The 19,198-nt window shown below is 40.7% G+C and overlaps 1 protein-coding gene across 1 annotated transcript; it reads left to right on the forward strand.

Moving 5' to 3' along the window:
• The first annotated feature begins 7,724 nt into the window (after positions 1–7,724).
• Positions 7,725–10,317, forward strand: LOC115964169 (cytochrome P450 CYP736A12-like). Its single transcript, XM_031083520.1, has 2 exons — positions 7,725–8,436; positions 9,366–10,317. Exons 1-2 carry the CDS (start codon positions 7,756–7,758, stop codon positions 10,191–10,193), a joined length of 1,509 nt encoding a protein of 502 aa, XP_030939380.1. The 5' UTR covers positions 7,725–7,755; the 3' UTR covers positions 10,194–10,317.
• The last annotated feature ends 8,881 nt before the right edge of the window (positions 10,318–19,198 follow it).

Below are 19,198 nucleotides of genomic sequence, written 5' to 3' on the forward strand. Positions count from 1 at the left end.
AGATACTCACACATGAGAGTGAGATTGTTGGGTATAAGTCCAATATTGAAGAATGAAGAGAAAAATGGGTTGTTAATTTAATATAGTTGATCTCATATCTATTGGACTAAAGCCATTTGAATTGAGTGGTGTATCTACATGTTATATTAACTAGTGTGTAACCTCGTGTATTGCACGGGTACATTTAAAACTAATCACAATTATATATATATATATATATATATATTTAAAATCTAATTGGATCTAGACTCTTCGGTTTTTGCACCCAATAATTCACTTACCACAAAAATTAAAAAATTAGATGAGACACATGACAGTTTCGACTTGAAGACGATTATTGAGGAGACCTTTTGCTTGGCGGGGGCTTTCAATCTAGCAGATTATGTTCCTTACCTTGGGGCACTAGATCTACAAGGTTGTATATGTTTCTATTTACTGAACTTTGTCCTCCATTTGGAAATCCCAACCATTGATTTATCGCTTGTAGTATCTAAAAAGGAAAAAAATCCATACTTTTGACTTTTCTTTTTAGGCTTTACATTACAAGTCAATTTCAGTTGCGGCCACCTTAAAAATTCAGAATTTTCTCTGTAAGTAGTGTTGCCGGTCCAAAAGCGTCACACTTAGCGGTTCATACTTCAAACTTCAAAGCAAAAGCCAAATCTCAAACTGGAAAGCTCATGAAAATCATAAAAAATAAGCACTGAATTAACTTTTTACAAGTCTTTAATCTTTACGACTTTTTTTATTGGCTACCTCTTAATTGTTGCCCATTTCCATAGCCAAATTCTATTTGGGTTAATTATAAAAAATAATTTTCATTTAGAAACTCATACAAATTAGAAACTCATACAATTTTCATTTTCCGCTTCATCCATTTTGATCTGGTTGTAACTAGAAAAAGCATCCATGAAGCTCAGTAACTGGTGTTGAGCTGTAGAGTCTACTAGGACGTCAACTCGCGGGAAGGTAAAGTCTATGCACATCCTCCACTTCCCGTTGGCTTTCTTGACCATCACCACATTTGCCAACCAGTCGAGGTAGTAAACTTCTCTGATGAAGTCTGCCTCTTGCAACTTACGGACTTCTTCCACTATAGCTCGATCTCATTCTTGGGCGAACACCCGCTTCTTCTGACGGATAGGTGGAAAAGTGGGCGACACATTCAACCTATGCATCATAACTGAAGGATTGATCCCGGGCATGTCTTCATGGCTCCAAGCAAATACATCCTGGTTTTCTTTAAGAAAAGTCGTGAGTGCTTAAGGGTGATAATCCTAGTCGTTCGATCTAGTTTGGAGTTGTCGAGAAGTATCTCTTCAAGTCCTTCAACGGGCTCTACCACCATCCGTTGCTCTTCTATGTTCATTGTCTATAGATGATTGTCCATCTCCAACATTGCTATATAGCACTTGCGTGCACCCACTTGGTCTCCACGTACTTCTCCTACTCCGTACTCGGTGGGGAATTTAATCATCAGGTAGTAGGTCAAAGTTACGGCCTTCCACGAGTTGAGGGTAGGTCATCCTAGGATGGCATTGTAGGCGGACTAGCAGTTGACAACAAGGAATGTGACATCCTTAGTGATCTGCTGAGGATAATCACCAACCATTACAGGTAACGTGACTGCACCGAGGGGATGTACTTTTGTCCCTCCGAACCCAACGAGTGGGGCGTTGGTCGAAACCAGCCGTTCTCTATTAATCCTCATTTACTAGAACGCATGATAGTAGAGGATGTCAACGGACCTTCCGTTGTCAACCAGGACCCGATGTATGTTGTAGTCTCCTACTCATATGCTAATGACGAATGCATCATCATGTGGATGGTGGAAACGTCGAGCATCTTCCTCTGAGAATTCAAGTATGGGGTTGTCGATTCACGCAATCTTTGGTACAAAGCCCATCAGCTGGACATTCTAAACCATCCTGATGTAAGTCTTACGGGCCTTTTTCAACAAGCCATAGGCCGTTGTGCCTCCACAATCATTCTTATGTCTCCTACGGGCAGCTTAGGATGCCCATTCTCCTATCAGGCAACCTACTCTTATAGTGGGTCCATTCTTTCCTTGCTGATGAATCTCTGCAACTTTCCTTGTCTGATAAGAGCTTCTATTTGTTGCTTCAAGTCGTAGTAATCAGATGTGTCATGGTTGTGATCACAGTGAAAGCGACAGTACTTGTCTTTAGAACTCTTATTGGGGTCTCCCTTTAGCTTGTTAGGAAATGTCAGGACTCTTTCATCCTTGATCTGCATCAGGACTTGGTCGATCGGGGCAGTTAGCGGGGTGAAGCTTGCAAACCTCCCTGTGGGGGGTTTGGAGCACCTATCCTCCCGCTGGTCTCCACTCCTTATTGTCTTTCGTCCCCTGTCCTGTCGTGCCTCCTCCTATCTTTCCCTCTTCTTAGACTTCTTTTCTTGGGCCAATAGTGCGTCTTCCGTGTTCATGTACTTAGTAGCCCTGTAATGTACATCTGACATGGTTTTTGGGTCGTTCTTGTATAAAGAAAATAGAAACATACCCTTTTGTAACCTATTCGTGAATGCAGCCACGAGTATCTTGTCGTTAGCTTCATCGATCGAGAAGGTCTCTTTGTTATAGAGGGTTATGTAAGACCTCAGCATCTCATCCTCCCATTGCTTAATGTTCATTAGGCATGCAGTGTACTTCTTATACTTGTGCCCCCTAATAAAGTGTGAGGCAAACTGGGCACTTAACTCCTTAAAGGTACTAATGGAGTTGAGCGTCAACCTACTAAACCAAATACTTGCGAGGCCCTTCAGCGTAGTGGGGAAGGCTTTGCACATGATCTCGTCCGCCATTCCTTGCAGGTGCATCAAGGTCTTGAAAGACTCCAGGTGATCTAGGGGATCCTTAGATCCATCATAGGTCTCCACCTACAGCATACAGAACTTCGGTGGAAGGGGGAACAAACTGACGAATGAAGTGAATGGTTAATCAGTTCGATGGAACAACTCATCGAGGTCACTAGACACCCGCCCTCTGAGGGCGTTCATCATGAAGTCCATCCGTTCCTTCATCATCTGCATCTTCGCGACCATATGTGGTGGAGCCATATCTACGACAGATGGACGGCTCATGTCCTATCGCTTTTGCCTGCTCAGGGCGTTGCTACCCTCTGGCCCTTCTTAGTCCCTTCTCTCAGCGCTTGTTCCTTCTTGGTCCTCCTTTTGAGTGTTAGACCTGCGTTCTTTTGGCGCAAGTTGCTCTTCTAGGTAATGGTTTTGCTTGGTCAGGCAATCTCCAGCTGCGGCAAGAGTCTGAACCTGTCTTTCGAGGGTGGTGGTACGTGGTTCATCTCCTTGATTAATGTTGGTGGTTGCCATCGAGAGAGTAAGCACCATGCAACTCTTTGTCTGGGAAGTGGTAGTATGGCTTACAAACGACGTTTTCCCACAGATGATACCAACTGATGATGCCAAAAATTGTCAGTAAGTCACACAGTCCTTATGTGTTCGAGACAACACCTGCGCAACACAGAAAAAGAAGACTTTAAGAGAGTACCGGTGTGGTATCGGCCGAATACCTTTCGAAAGTCAACTTAGAGAACTTTCACAACTCTAGAGTGTCAGAGCTAGGGAAATTATGCATACCTTGGTGTGTGAGGGTTTTGAGGTTTTTATAGTAGCATAGGGTTGACATTCGTTCCTTGGCATAGAAGACTTTTCCTTGTAGGAAAGATCTTCATTGATACACGTATCTTGCGGGATTCTTTCCTTATAGGAATCCCCTTAATTAGGGTTAACCGTGGGATGCAAGACGTTTCCTTATATACTCATGCATGGAGGCCAAGCAAGGCCATGTTAGACCCGTCAAAGGTTTACTAACCCCTTCAGCTTCCTTCCGTCAGCTTCTTATCCCGTCTATGCATTTTGGTCGTCTTATTTAGGTGTCGTTGATCTCAAGACACAACTATTGGCTTTCAGGTGAAACCATCGTTTATGCCCTTATCACCTTCTTTATATTGGGTCATTCTTTACAATATGTCTTTTCCTTGTTATAATGTCACTAAATATTAAAATGCAAAGCAAAGCTTATACTTAAAGAGATCATAAGTTGTTCATGTTTAAAGGTTTTTCAGCTGTAAAATAATTAAATTGAAGGCCAATTAAATTCCCACTGAAGCGAATAGACTTTCTCGTTCAACCCATGAGAAACCTCATGTTGCATTCTTGTTGCTTGTACACAATTAGAGTTTGCAGGACAATACGCAAACATTAAGGAATTGGATACTAATTCATGCATTAATCCCAAAGAGCTATCAACTAGGCATAGTATGCACTCATTGTAAGTTGATCCTGAGTAATTGAACTCGTTGCATTCTGAAGCTCATCAGGGTTGGCTCAATGTATTTGGGCCTTTGGGGGCCTAAGGCAACAACTTTAATAGGGTTTTTTTTTTAATTTAAATGTTAATTAAATTATATTATTAACTTTTGGTATCAATTTTTTATTCACTTCAAATCTATTTTTCTTGTCTTTTGAAATAAAAATCAATAATTAAGCTTTGGCATTAAAATTTTGCTAACATTTTAATTGATAACACAACTAATCCACCCAAAAAGGATTCTATCAATATTGATTTTGAAAATTTTTTAGTTATGCTTTGTTAATTACTAGTAAAAAAAATTATCCAAAGATATTTTTTAAGATTCAAGTACTATTTTTTAAAATGGTTTTTCATATCCAATGTTTTCTTTATAGATTTTTCGATCCTTTTTCTGGAGGGTCTCTTACAATATATAGCTTCCTTTAGATGATCTTGGCCCTCCATTTGTTGATCGTTCAGGCTACTACTTGAGTGTTTGTCCCATCAGACACCTTCCCAAACCCCTTGTAAGTTGCGGTAGCCAAGGCAACACTGTTCAGGGGTTTTCTCCACATAAATGCAGCCAGGAAGTTTAGTGCGATGCATTAAATGTGGCAGCATCCCCCATCCCTTCAGTCATGTCAGGGCTAACCCCTTCTCCGAAACTCTTTTTATACAGTGTGATCTCATCTAGTAAAGTGCCACTGACGTGGCCTTATTGTCCCTGGGTGTGCCCTCCTCGGCACAGGAAGTTTGGTGGGATGCATTAAATGTGGCGGCATCCACCATCCCTTTAGTCATTTCAGGGCTAACCCCTTCTCCGAAGCTCTTTTTATTTAGTGTGATCTCATCTAGTAACGTGCCACTGACGTGGCCTTATTGTCCGAGGGTGTGCCCTCCTCGGCACGATAATGGCCCCCTCGGCCATGGGTGTGACACGTGGCACAATTACCTTACTTAAATTCCTGTACCCCACAAATGTTATTTCCCTTACAAACTAGTTGAAAGAGAAATCCTTCAAACTTACACTAAGTCTTTTGGGTAATTGGTGTCCCTCTATGATATATTAACTACTCAGTTAAAGACTCTCCATGGAGTTATCTCCCTTACAAGTGGCGTTAGAACCCATGGTAGTGTGGGGCAAGATGACAAGGTTATCAAGGTCCTTTTTGCTACTAGCGGGGGGACAAGGTGTAAATACTTGGAGTTCTTTCAAAGTTCACACAAATGATCTTAGAAAAAGACCCAACAATGAAATATTGCTAATGAAGCTAGATAACGGTAGGTTGTGAGATTCCAAGGGACATGGTCGTGCAGGGTTGACACATTTTCCCATGGATAGTGTATGAGAAGCCCATGGATGACACGTTGATAAGAAAAGATACTCATAAGGTAAGGGGGAGCGAATAAGACTTGTTCACGGCGCACAAAAATGTTTTGAAACCCACACAGAGGCAGATACTCACACATGAGAGTGAGATTGTTGGGTATAAGTCCAATATTGAAGAATGATGAGAAAAATGAGTTGTTAATTTAATATAGTTGATCTCATATCTATTGGACTTAATCCATTTGAATTGAGTGGTGTTTCTATATGTTATATTAACTAGTGTGTAACCCCATGTATATGCACGGGTACATTTAAAACTAATCACAATTATATATATATTTAAAATCTAATTGGATCTAGACTCTTCAGTTTTTGCACCCAATAATTCACTTGCCACAAAAATTAAGAAATTAGATGAGACACATGACAGATTCAACTTAAAGGCGATTATTGAGGAGACCTTTTGCTTGGCGGGGGCTTTCAATCTAGTAGATTATGTTCCTTACCTTGGGGCACTAGATCTACAGGTTTGTATTTGTTCCTATTTATTGAACTTTGTCCTCTATTTGGAAATCCTAGCCATTGATTTATTGCTCGTAGTATCTAAAATGGAAAAAATCAATACTTCTGACTTTTCTTTTTAGGCTTTACATTTCAAGTCAATTTTAGCTACGGCCACCTTAAAAATTCAAAATTTTCTCTGTATGTAGTGTTGCCGATCCAAAAGTGTCACACTTAGCAGTTCATACTTCAAACTTCAAAGAAAAAGCCAAATCTCAAACTAGAAAGCTCATGAAAATCTTAAAAAATAAGCACTGAATTAACATTTTACAAGTCTTTGATCTTTACGACTTTTTTTATTGGCTAGCTCTTAATTTTTGCCCACTTCCGTAGCCAAATTCTATTTGGGTTGGTTGTAAAGAACGATTTTCATTTAGAAACTCATACAAATTAGATTCATTAAACCTTGTGGAAATCTAAAAACAACAGATGGATAATTTAACACATATTTCATTAATGTGTTTTAACTTTATAATTTAATTTTTAAATTAATAAATCATGCTACTATTTTGAATCAAACTTTGTATCTCCTCCTTTAAATAGAAACTATTATTAAGATTTAATGGATATAATATAACAAATAATAATAAAGTAGAATTCACAACAGGATTCCAAAAATTAACTAATCACCTTTTTTTTGCACCTAATAATTCACTTGACATACAAATTTGAAAATTAAATGAGACAAGTGGCTCAAAATTAGACTCTAATATAGAATTTAATTGGATTTTCTTTCAGTTTTGGCTATATATATATATATATATATATTTAAAAACTAATTGAATCTAAACTCTTTGGTTTTTGCACCCAATAATTCACTTGTCACAAAAATTAAAAACTTAGATGAGACACACGACAGATTCGACTTGAAGGCCATTATTGAGGAGGCCTTTTGCTTGGCGGGGGCTTTCAATCTAGCAGATTATGTTCCTTACCTTGGGGCACTAGATCTACAGGTTTGTATTTGTTTCTATTTACTGAACTTTGTCCTCCATTTGGAAATCCCAGCCAATGATTTATTGCTCATAGTATCCAGAAAGGAAAAAATCAATATTTCTGACTTTTCTTTTTAGGCTTTACATTTCAAGTCAATTTCAGCTGCGGCCACCTTAAAAATTCAGAATTTTCTCTTTTAAGTAGTGTGGTCCAAAGTTGTTAATTGGAATTTTCCAAAGTTGTTATCTCTAACTCATTTTCATCATACCTTTTTTCTACCCAACCAAAGTATTAGTCTAGCTATTAAGTTGAAATATAAATTATTTGGTCTACTGGCTGCTAGGAGACATTTTATCGTGAAAGATATTTCCAAAATGGTTGGGAGTTTCAGTTAGAAATACCGTCCTAGAGACGTGTTATCTTAGAATTGGAATTGTAGACATTTTGACAAAACTGAGAAGCCAATGATGACTTTTCATGTCTCATGCAACGTCATGTAACAAATTTTCTGCCCCAAAAGTAGTGTCATGGTTTGGATTTTCCAAACTCAAAAGAGCTTATAATCCCCAAACACTCTTGCCCATTCCCAACAGTCCCAATGTATCCATTAACATTAACCATTCTCTTACTACTCCTTGGATGTGTATGGACATTCATACACATCCTATTACGCCCAAAAAATGAGCGTAAACTCCCACCAGGTCCTTGGGCCTTACCAATTATCGGTAACCTTCACATGCTAGGTGACCTCCCACACCTTACCCTCCAAAGCTTAGCAAAAATACACGGACCTATCATGTCATTGAGGCTTGGTCATGTCCCAACTATTGTGGTCTCATCACCCCAAGCCGCAGAGCTATTTTTAAAGACCCATGATACCATTTTTGCTGGCAGACCTAAACTCCAATTCTCTAAGTACATGACTTATGGTACCACGGGTTTGGGTTTGACCGAGTATGGTCCAGATTGGCGCAACGTTAGGAAAATATGTACGTTGCAACTTCTTACTGCTTCAAAAATTGAGTCATTTGCACCCATGAGGAAGGCGGAGGTAGGATCATTGGTGCAGTCACTCAAAAACGCTGCGGTGGCGCACGAGGTTGTGGACCTTAGTAGAAAAGTTTGTGATCTTATCGAGGAAACCTCATGTAGAATGATATTTGGGCGAAGTAGAGATGACAGATTCGACTTGAAGGCGATTATTGAGGAGACCTTTCGCTTGGCGGGGGCTTTCAATCTTGCAGATTATGTTCCTTACCTCGGGGCACTAGATCTACAGGTTTGTATTTGTTTCTATTTACTGAACTTTGTCCTCCATTTGGAAATCCCAGCCATTGATTTATTGCTTGTAGTATCTAAAAAGGAAAAATCAATACTTCTGACTTTTCTTTTTAGGCTTTACATTTCAAGTCAATTTCTGCGGCCACCTTAAAAATTCAGAATTTTCTCTGTAAGCAGTGTTGCTGGTCCAAAATTGTCACGCTTAGCGGTTCGTACTTCAAACTTCAAAGCAAAAGCCAAATCTCAAACTGGAAAGCTCATGAAAATCATAAAAAATAAGCATTGAATTAATTTTTTACAAATCTTTAAACTATACGATTTTTTTATTGGCTAGCTCTTAATTGTTGCCCACTTCCATAGCCAAATTCTATTTGGGTTAATTATAAAGAACAATTTTCATTTAGAAATTCATACAAATTAGATTCATTAAACCTTGTGGAAATCTGAAAACAACAGATGGATAATTTAACATATATTTCATTCATGTGTTTTGACTTCATAATTTAATTTTTAAATTAATAAATCATGCTACTATTTTGATTCAAACTTTCTATCTCCTCCTTTAAATAGAAACTATTACTAAGATTTAATGGATATAATATAATAAATAATAATAAAATAGAATTCACAACAGTATTCCAAAAATTAACTAAACACCTTTTTTTTTTGGTTTGTTTGTTTGTTTTTTTATTTTTTGAATCAAGCATTCAATTAAGGAATTGAGGTGGTTTCAACTAGTATGAGGTGCTAATGTAGCTCCATCCACAAATAATTACCACATCAATTAATTTGTTAGATTTATTTTTAGTGAAATTGGTGAAACAGTAACAAAACTCTTTCACTTTCAAACAAAAATATTTCCTCAATTTATGTTTTGAGAACTGTTGTTATTGACTTAGTGATTTTCTATCATTCAAATGCCATCAGGGATTGACACGGCGAATGAAGAAGGCTAGCAGGGCTCTAGATATAGTCTTAGAGAATATCATCAAGGAGCATGAAAACATTCCAAGTGGTCAACAAGATCGTCAAATGGACTTTATAGACACGTTACTTTCTTTGATGAACCAACCCATGAATCCCCATGATGAGCATGCATACATATTGGATCGAACAAAAATAAAGGCCATCACAGTAGACATGATTTCAGGGGCATATGACACTTCAGCTGCTACAATTGAGTGGACCTTTTCTGAACTCTTGAGGCATCCACGGGTGGTAAAGCAAGTACAAGCAGAGCTGGAACATGTAGTAGGGATGAATAGGATGGTGGAGGAGACAGATTTGGAAAATTTAACATACTTGGATATGGTAGTGAAGGAAAGCTTAAGACTACATCCTATTGGACCATTACTAGTCCCACATGAATCCATGGAGGACATTGAATTAAATGGATATTATGTCCCCAAGAAATCACGCATAATAATAAATTTTTGGGCTATTGGACGAGATCCTTATGTGTGGTCTAATAATGTGGAAGAATTCTATCCTGAAAGATTCATAAATAGTAATATAGACCTCAAGGGACGTGACTTCCAACTTATCCCATTTGGGTCTGGTCGAAGAGGGTGCCCTGGAATACATCTAGGTCTTACAACTGTCAAATATGTTCTAGCTCAATTATTGCATTGCTTTCACTGGGACCTTCCAAGTGGCATGTTGCCTAATGACTTGGACATGACTGAGAAGTTTGGGCTATCAATGCGGAGAGCCGAGCACTTGTATGCTGTGCCAACTTATCGCCTACTCAATTAAATATGTAATCCAATTGCAATATAATAATTTTCGAAAAAAAAAATTTACTTATTAGAAGAAGTGTGCTCCTAGCATTCAAGTTTATGCTCGACCACTAAATGTAAGGCCAAGATTTTTATTCTCATTATTGGAGTCTTCGTCTAATTATTTTCCAGGCCAAAAGAAAAGGTTCCATACTTCCCTAGGAAGAGTTGAAAACACTGGAACATCAAATCAACTCAAGTTGCCTTGAATAATATATTATTCTAACTTGTTGTTTTGGATTCAAATGTATTTTGTGCTCTTATAAATAGAATGTTATAAGCTGGGGACTTCTGCTCACACATACAAGGTAAATTCCTAAAATAATTTGTAACATGCGCCTTTTTGAACATGGTGGCTTCAAAACGATTTCGAAGTTGAAATCAAGTCTTCAATACTGATCCTGAAATTATGTCTTCAAAACACATTTGCAATTACATTGCAAGACATGATTTCAACAATAGAATGGAAATCATATCTTAAAAATAAAAAAATAAAATTAAAAAAACACTCATTACACTCCTAGCTAAGGTTGTTCGTGGTGTAGTTCGATGTGGTTTTGGGTTATTTTTAGCACCGCACTTTGTAGAGCGATTTGACCAAAATCATAACCGCACCGCACCTCAGTTTTGCGGTCATAGGTGTGGTGCAATAAACAAGGTGCGGTTTGAACGGTTTTGGACTAATATATTTTTCAAAATTTTGGACTTTTCCTGCTTAGCTCAAAACTAATTTTTCTTTTGTTTTAGGCCAAGTTCTAAATTGTTGAGTTAGTTTTTGTTTATTTTGGGCTGGCTTTCCCTAATCACCACCTATAACCATTGATAATTATTCATTTACACCAGTAGACATTTGATACAATCCATATACAAGTTGCGAGATCCAATCGCGAGGCCTTGCTGAGTGCACACTCTTGAGCTTTTTCTTCACACTCTCTCAAACACTACCCTTACATGATTCCCACCTAAATACAGGGTTTCTAAATGCTGAATTACAAGAAAATTTGGCACGGAATAAATCCAACAAAATGGTTGATTAAATTCAACCTTACACTTTCCTCACCAATTCAATTTCCAAAATGTCTCCATTAATAGTAGTCATTTTCCTGCAACTACTTCGATCCATTTGGACATTTATACACATCCTATCACGCCCGAAAATTGAGTGTAAACTCCCACCCAAGTCCTCGACCTTTACTAATTATCAGTAACTTTCACATGTTGGGTAGCCTCCTATGCCGTGCCCGATGCCCTCCAAAGCTTAGCCCAAAAATACGGACCTATAATGCCATTGCGGCTTGGCCATGTCCCAACTATTGTGGCCTCATCTTCCCAAGCTGCTGAGCTATTTTTAAAGACCCATGACACCGTTTTTGCTAGCCAACCTATATTCAAAGCCTCCAAGGTCATTGGAATGTCCAAAGGTATTGCTTTCACCGAGTATGGTCCATATTGGGGCAACCTTGGGGAACTAATTACGTTGCAACTTTTGAGTGCTTCAAAAATAGAGTCATTTGCACCTATGAGGTAGGAGTGTTGTAAAATAACGGAAGCTCAAATTACCAAGATTGATTGTGAAAATATTTTAGGCTTGTGAAAGATCTCCAAATTAACAATAGGAACGAAGAAAATAAATCCAAAAGAAAATAAACACAAAACACTAAGAATTACGTGGTTCGGCAATAGCCTACATCCACGGGCGATGACAAACAAATTTCACAATAACAAATTTGGGATAATACAAATTGGTGTAGACCCGTCAAAGGTTTACTAACCCCATCAGCTTCCTTCCGTCAGCTTCTTATCACGTCTATGCATTCTAGTTGTCTTATTCAAGTGTAGTTGATCTCAAGGCATAGCCATCGGCTTTGAGGTGGAACTGTCGTTTATGCCCTTATTAGCTGCCCCCTACTCCATAGCCCCGTCAGCTCTAACTGACGGATTATGGAGTTTGATTTGCAACTTTTTTATTATTTTTTATTTACTCAGGGAAAACGAAAGGGGTATTTATTGATGGTTCCTCGAGCAGCCATTATTAAATGCTAGTACATGTGGCACAAGCTAGTTGGCCTCGTTTTTGAACAAGAGCGTCGCTTCGTCTCCCGTACATTTTTCGTCCTATATATATCCCACCTCCTCCCCTCATTTCTCCTATTTCATCATTGCTGATCTTAACAAAGAGAGCTCGTCATTTTGTCAACTTCACTTCTGTCAACTTGCTGATATCGTGCCTTTGTTGCCATCATCTTACTGATCCCGTCACTTTTCAAGGATCTGTCTACTAATCCCGTAAGTCCTTTCCTCTTTTCATTCTATCTTTTATTTCCGTTTTCCTAGTTGGTCGTTACTTCTTTAGAGAGACCGCTAACTTAGGTTCTTAGAATACCTCTATCGCTTGTAGGTGAATAGATGTCTAGAGAAGTGACGAGTGAATAGTCGTCAGTCCATGAGGGTGCAGGCTTCGACGAAGTCTTCTAGTTAGGTCATAAGCTCGAGGAGGGCTTTTCCTAGTCGTCAGAGAGGGAAACGTTCGCCCATTCTCCTGACGACGAAGTGGAAAGTTATGATGAGGGGAAGGTGAGGAAGAAGAGAGAGACGAGGGTGATGAGGGAGGGAGAAGGGAGAGGATGACGGGGACGAGGGTGAAGTTGACGGGGGAACCTCTGAAGGAGGAAGTTCAGAAAGCCCCGGGGATGGCCACACTCATCCATTTACTTTCCCCAAAATGTGGACTGTTAATGACTTCAAGCCGAAGATGATGGCCAACATCTTTAAGAATTTAAGGGACCGTTATCAAATTCCTGACCATATCCCAATTTGTCTCCCTGGGAAGTTTGAGAAGTGCTACTCGAGGAAGACCGTGGACGTCGGCATGTACGATGCAATGTTCGCGGCAGGACTGAGATTGCCACTGACGGCATTGCACCGTTAGTTGGCCGATTTTCTTGGATTATTTGTCAGCCAGGTTGCTCCCAATGCTTGGAGGATATTAATTGGAGCTGAGATCCTATGGGGTCGTCTTAGTGGTGGGAACCATCAGCTTTTGCTGGACGAGTTCTTTTGGTGCTATAGACCTCAGCACATCATCTCGTCCCAAGGGATATACCACTTTGCCGCATGAAAGAAAGAGCTTAGGCTTGTGTCGGATATGCCTAATTCCAATAGGAATTGGAAGGGCAAATATTTCTTTGTTCAGGGGATGGATTGGGTATGTCATCTAAAGGAGTGGGTTACAATGCCCCATGGCTTCGATAATACTTGGGGTATTGCAAAGATTCAGGTTTAATGTTGTCATTTTTTTTTCTTTTACTTCTTTCTCTATTTATTTGTTAAGTATTTAACGTCATCGTTCCTCTTTTTCAGCCAATGTTCGTCCGCACATAACTGACGAGCAGGAGGCTTTTATACGTCAGTTTCTTGAGATTCCATTCGAGGAACGGAAGTGCAGGGACCTGATCACTCTTGATACTCTGCACGCCTATTGTGGTAGTCCAGAGCCGGCACCTACACACATAGGCTGAATAGTTACTCTCATCGGCGTAAGTTCTTCATTCATTACCTATTTCTTTCTGTTGTTTCCTTGTCATTTGTGTTTAACTCCCATCCTTTGTCCTTTACAGAAATGGAGGCAACTAGAATGAGGGCATCGTTGAGGGCGTCAACTACTGTGCGTAAGAAGGAGGAGAAGAAGGAGAAGAGGAAGGAAGGAGTGTCCTCGTCAGCCCCTAAGGTCGTCGAGAATGGGGCACCTAAAAGGAAAACTGATGGGAAGGATGACTGTCCTTTTAAGAAAGCATCAGTCAACCCTGGGGAGAAGCACCCCAAGAAGCCGTCGCCTCCCGAGCCGAACCAAGAAGCTAGCAAAGGCTTAATGACATCGTCGGGCCCCGTCACCCAGGGAACCCGTCATCTTCTTATGCATAAAGGATATGTCGTCGAGATGGTTGAATCAATCATCAGGGGGACGGACTTGGATCCTTGTGCCGTGTAGGAGACAGATGACCTGGGAGCGTCAGATATTTTTGACCTCTCTAGGGTATGTTCTTCTCCTGGAAAATTTTACTTTAATGTTTATTCATCAACTTACGGTTTGTAATTCATTTTTAGGCGCTGGTGTGCATGAAGGATCTTCAAGATAGGTGAGTCACTGAGGAGGGGGTAATCAGCCGTCTTAAGAAGCGTAATGAAACCTTGACCAACGAACAGGATCAATACAAGGACACCCTCTGTACTCTCAACAAGGAGGTGACGGAGTTGAATAAGAAGTTGAAGGAAGAGACCCGTCAGTGGGAAAAGGAGCAAGAGGCCAAGGCGACCTTGGAGAAGGAGCTGACGGCTCTTTATGGGCAGGCAGGGACGGCTAGGGCTAACACCGTAACAATATTCAAGGCTTCACAGCCTTTCATTGACGCCTGTGCCGTCTACTGTGGTGACGAGTTTGAGGATTGCCTAAAGTAGTTCAAGTCCATCTACCCACACTTGGATCTATCCAAGGTCACCATCGATGACTCCCTACCATCAACTCTTGCTGGCAACACCATCTTTGAGGAGATCGACGACTCCACCCAATCAAAGCGGGATCCAAAAAATGATGGTGTTCTTGTTGCTCAACCTATTGTGGAGAAGCCTGTCACTCCAAAGATCCCATCCACTAAAGCTCCTCAAGATGCTGAAAACCCTTCTTCTTAGGACGCCCAGGATCCTCCTTCCAAAGACGACGAAAACCCTTCAGTTTAGGACGCCCAAGACCCCTTAGTTTAGCTTTTTTTATTTTTAAGGATAATTTGTTATGTATTTCATCCAATTTCCAGACAATATTAAGTGTCATTTAGCATGTGTATATTTTTGTAAAGATTTTACTTTATTTATGGTATATTTTTATTACTTTATATCCGTTGCTTTTAGCATGTGTGTTGATATTTATTTGTTGATATGCATATGTCCATCCATTCTTGTGCCTATATGTTAGGATGTACTTGTCCCTTAAAGGACTTGGTAAATAACTAGGATGAACCCGTCTGCTTTGGTGGACTCGTCCTCCTTTAGGCATGACAATGAACTAGTTCTATTTGAGGACCTAATAATAAATCTGTCCACTTGTGGACTTAATAATAAACTTGTCCACTTGTGGATTTGATCATTTTAAGGCATCCTCATGGGATGAACTCTTCCACTTGTGGACTTAAGTAATTTCAAAGCATACTCATGGGATGAACTTATCCACTTGTGGACTCAATAATGAACTCGTCCACTTGTGGGCTTAAGTAATTTCAAAGCATCCTTATGGGATGAATCTGTCCACTTGTAGACTTTATAATAAACCCGTCCACTTGTGGACTTAATAGTTTTAAGGCATCCCAATGGAATGAACTCGTCCACTTGCAGACTTAATAATGAACCCATCCACTTGTGGACTTGGTTACAAAAGTAGTTTTGTAGTGACAAATATATACACAGGTCATATCTAAATAACTCCTCTTATTATGGTGGAGATGTCAATTCGCGCCATCTTTGGTACAAAGCCCATCAACTGGACGTTCTAAACCATTCTAATGTAAGTCTTACGAGCCTTTTTCGACGAGCCAAAGGCCGCTGTGCCTCCCACAATCATTCTTATGTCTCCTACGGGCAGCTTAGGACGCTCGTTCTCTTGTCAGGCAACCTACTCTTGTGGTGGGTCCATTCTTTCCTTGCTGACGAATCTCTGCAACTTTCCTTGTCCGATAAGAGCTTCTATTTGTTGCTTCAAGTCGTAGCAATCAGATGTGTCATGGATGTGATCACAGTGAAAGTGGCAATACTTGTCTCTGGACCTCTTATTGGGGTTTCCCTTTAGCTTGCCTGGAAATGTCAGGACTCTTTCGTCCTTGATCTGCATCAGGACTTGGTCGATCAGGGTAGTCAGCGGGGTGAAGCTTGTGAACCTCCCTATGGGGGGTTTGGAGCACCTATCCTCCCACCGGTCTCCAGTACTTATTGTCTTTCATCCCCTGTCCTGTCGTGCCTCCTCCTATCTTTCTCTCTTTTTAGGCTTCTCTTCTAGGGCCAGCAGTGCTTCTTCCATGGTCATTTACTTAGTAGCCCTGTAAAGTACATCCAACATGGTTTTTGGGTCGTTCTTGTATAAAGAAAATAGAAACTTACCCTTTTGTAACTGTAAGGTTGAATTTAATCAATCATGTGTTGGCTTTATTCCATGACAAATTTGCTTGTAATATAGCACTTAGAAACCTTGTATTTAGGTGGGAATCATGTAAGGGTAGTGTGTGAGAGAGTGTGAAGAAATACTCAAGACAGTGCAGTGAAGCAGAGACTCGCGACTTGGCCTCGCGAGTGGCTCGCGGCTTGCAAGCCGCCAAAAGTTGCACACGTGCAAAGCATGCAGGGGAGCTAAACAGTCACGCCACCTGGAGCACTACACGACAAAAATCCAGACTGGCCATTAAGTTAGCTCGCGACTTGAACTCGCGACTCAGTCAAGTCGCGAGGTCAAGTCGCCAGCCAGCCCTGTTTTTGGAAAAACTGACTCTTCGTATTCCATTCTCACACCAGTATAAATACCCCTCATTCCCACAAGATATGTGTGGCTATTCAGAAAGAAAAACCCTAAGAGAGGTTTCTTCAAAACACCCACCCAATTAGAGAGAGCTACTCATTCTTAGAGAGAAATCTTTGTAGTCTCTTCTCATTCCCTCTCTCATTGTCATACCTATTGAGAGGAGATTTCTATCCAAACACTACCCACACCCATTTAGAGTGTTGAGTGTTTTTGGAGTTTTGGGAAGCATTGGAAGATGCCAAGGATGGCGGATGCTATGGTTTAGTAGCGGAATCCAGTAAGCTAGAAAAGAAAAAGGTTCGGCGCAACCTCGTTGGAGCAAGAAGCTTGGAGGGCTTAGGTACATCGGGTAGATTAGGCTTGGAGGGTCTATTGCTGTTCATGTATCCCAACTACATTTTCTAGTGGATTATTGACCGCTTGGAGGGCGGCGGAGAGGTTTTACGCCGAGGGCTTCGGTTTCCTCTTCGATAACACATCGTGTGTTGTCCTTGTGTTTGCATCTCTCTTCCCTTTATCTTTGCCTTTTATTTTCTGCTGTGGATGTGATTTATAATTGGCTTAGATTGATTTCCAATTCTGTTTATAGCTTATGTTCATTTTCCGCACACTAGTTGTTTGTCATAAAGCTTGAATTGGTTATTTTGTATTTGGGGTCTAAACGTTCAAGGGTGTTTATACACGTTATTGAACTTTCAGTAACCTATTCGTGAATGCAACCACGAGTATCTTGTCGTCAGCTTCATCGATCGAGAGGGCCTTTTTGTTAAAATGGGTTATGTAAGACCTCTGCGTCTCATCCTCCAGCTGCTTAATGTTCATTAGGCACACAGTGGACTTCTTATACCTGTGCCCTTCGATAAAGTGTGAGGCAAACTGGGCACTTTGTTAGTCGGGGACCATGCGAGGCAACTGGACCTCTTCGCTATGGTGGCATGGTCAGTTTGGTGTCGAAGGAATAAATTGAGGTGCAATAAACCAAGTTTGCCGCTTGGAAAAATTCTGGAATCAACTGGCTCACTCCTGACTGAGTTTCAGAAACACAATAGGTCTAGTGCTCGAGGTATAAAGCAGAGAAGTATAAAATGGAAACCTCCAGCAGCTGCAGTGTTAAAGACTAACTTTTATGGGGCAATGTTTGTAGACTCTGATCAATCTGGAATTGGAGTTGTAATCCGAAATGAGTCGGGACAGGTCATGGCAGCGTTGTCCGAGCAAGGCAAGCGAGGAAGATCATGTGGAGCACCGGCAGCAAGACTAGCCTAGCATAAGAGTTTTATTTGAATATCAAACAATGCAAGAATGAATGAAAGAAAATGAAGAAAGAATGAACACATTCCTCGACAGCAAGGGAGGGCATGAGGCGACTATCGTTGAACTCCTTGTAGTCCAATTCCTATGACATCCGCTCAGTGAAAGGAATGCAATGCGTCCACAAATCGTACTCAGCATTCGTCATGGAATGTAGGGCAAGCATGAACTCTGGTGGATCCATAGGGACTTGCGGATCATCTGTACCCACCAACTGACACCATACCCTCTCCGCCAGCCTCAGTCCAGCAACCTCAAGAGGCTGGGTAGTCTTAGAAGCAATCAAGGCAGACGTCTCCAAATCTGGGCCCACAACAGGAGGACGGCCAGCCTATGGACTCCATACGACCTATGACAACATAGGGTTAGAAGAAAAGCACTAAGAAACATGCAAAGAAGAGAGGTAACAATGACCATGGATTTTCAACTTACATCTTCGAAAGAGAGCCCATTAAGATGAGCCCTAATCGAAGGAAAGCTCTCTAAGTCCACATTCGCTCCCTGAGTAATAAGATTGTATTACACGGCCCAACACTGAAAATGCAAGCACTAGTACAATTTACAAGGTATAAGTATAAACATTTTGCAAGATGCAAGCATAGGTATAGTTCACAAGAGCATGAAATACAGTTTTGGCCTAAATGACATGTGAATGGACATGATTGCAATACATAAACTACAAAGTAGAAGAGGTAGAGGAACCAACCACGAGGAGCTTCTAAGGCCCCACAAGCTTATACAAGGTCCCTCGATTGAGCATGTCCAAGGAAGAGTATAGATAGACAAGACACGCCTACCCCTAGTTCACCTCTCGAGCTCCCCTGAAATCACGGAAGGGAGCCAACCACCTCAGAGATAAAGTCTGCCCACCATTGGCAAATAGATAAGCCCCTAAAAGGTACAGAAGGAAGGCCCTAGCCATCTTGGCGCAATCCTTAGCCATCACCTAAGGGAGAGATATGTAGTCCTTCTCGATGTCAAAATAGCGAATGGTCTCAAAAGGGGACCTCCTCCCGAGCAAATCCCTTGTCAAGCAAGTGCTTGACTCTCACTCCAAGTTGATAATTGCCCCATCAAATCTGAGGCTAGTTATATGGTGGAAGTCGTGGGGAGTC

This window comes from Quercus lobata, chromosome 10 (genome assembly GCF_001633185.2).
Source record: "Quercus lobata isolate SW786 chromosome 10, ValleyOak3.0 Primary Assembly, whole genome shotgun sequence".
Lineage (NCBI taxonomy): Eukaryota > Viridiplantae > Streptophyta > Magnoliopsida > Fagales > Fagaceae > Quercus > Quercus lobata.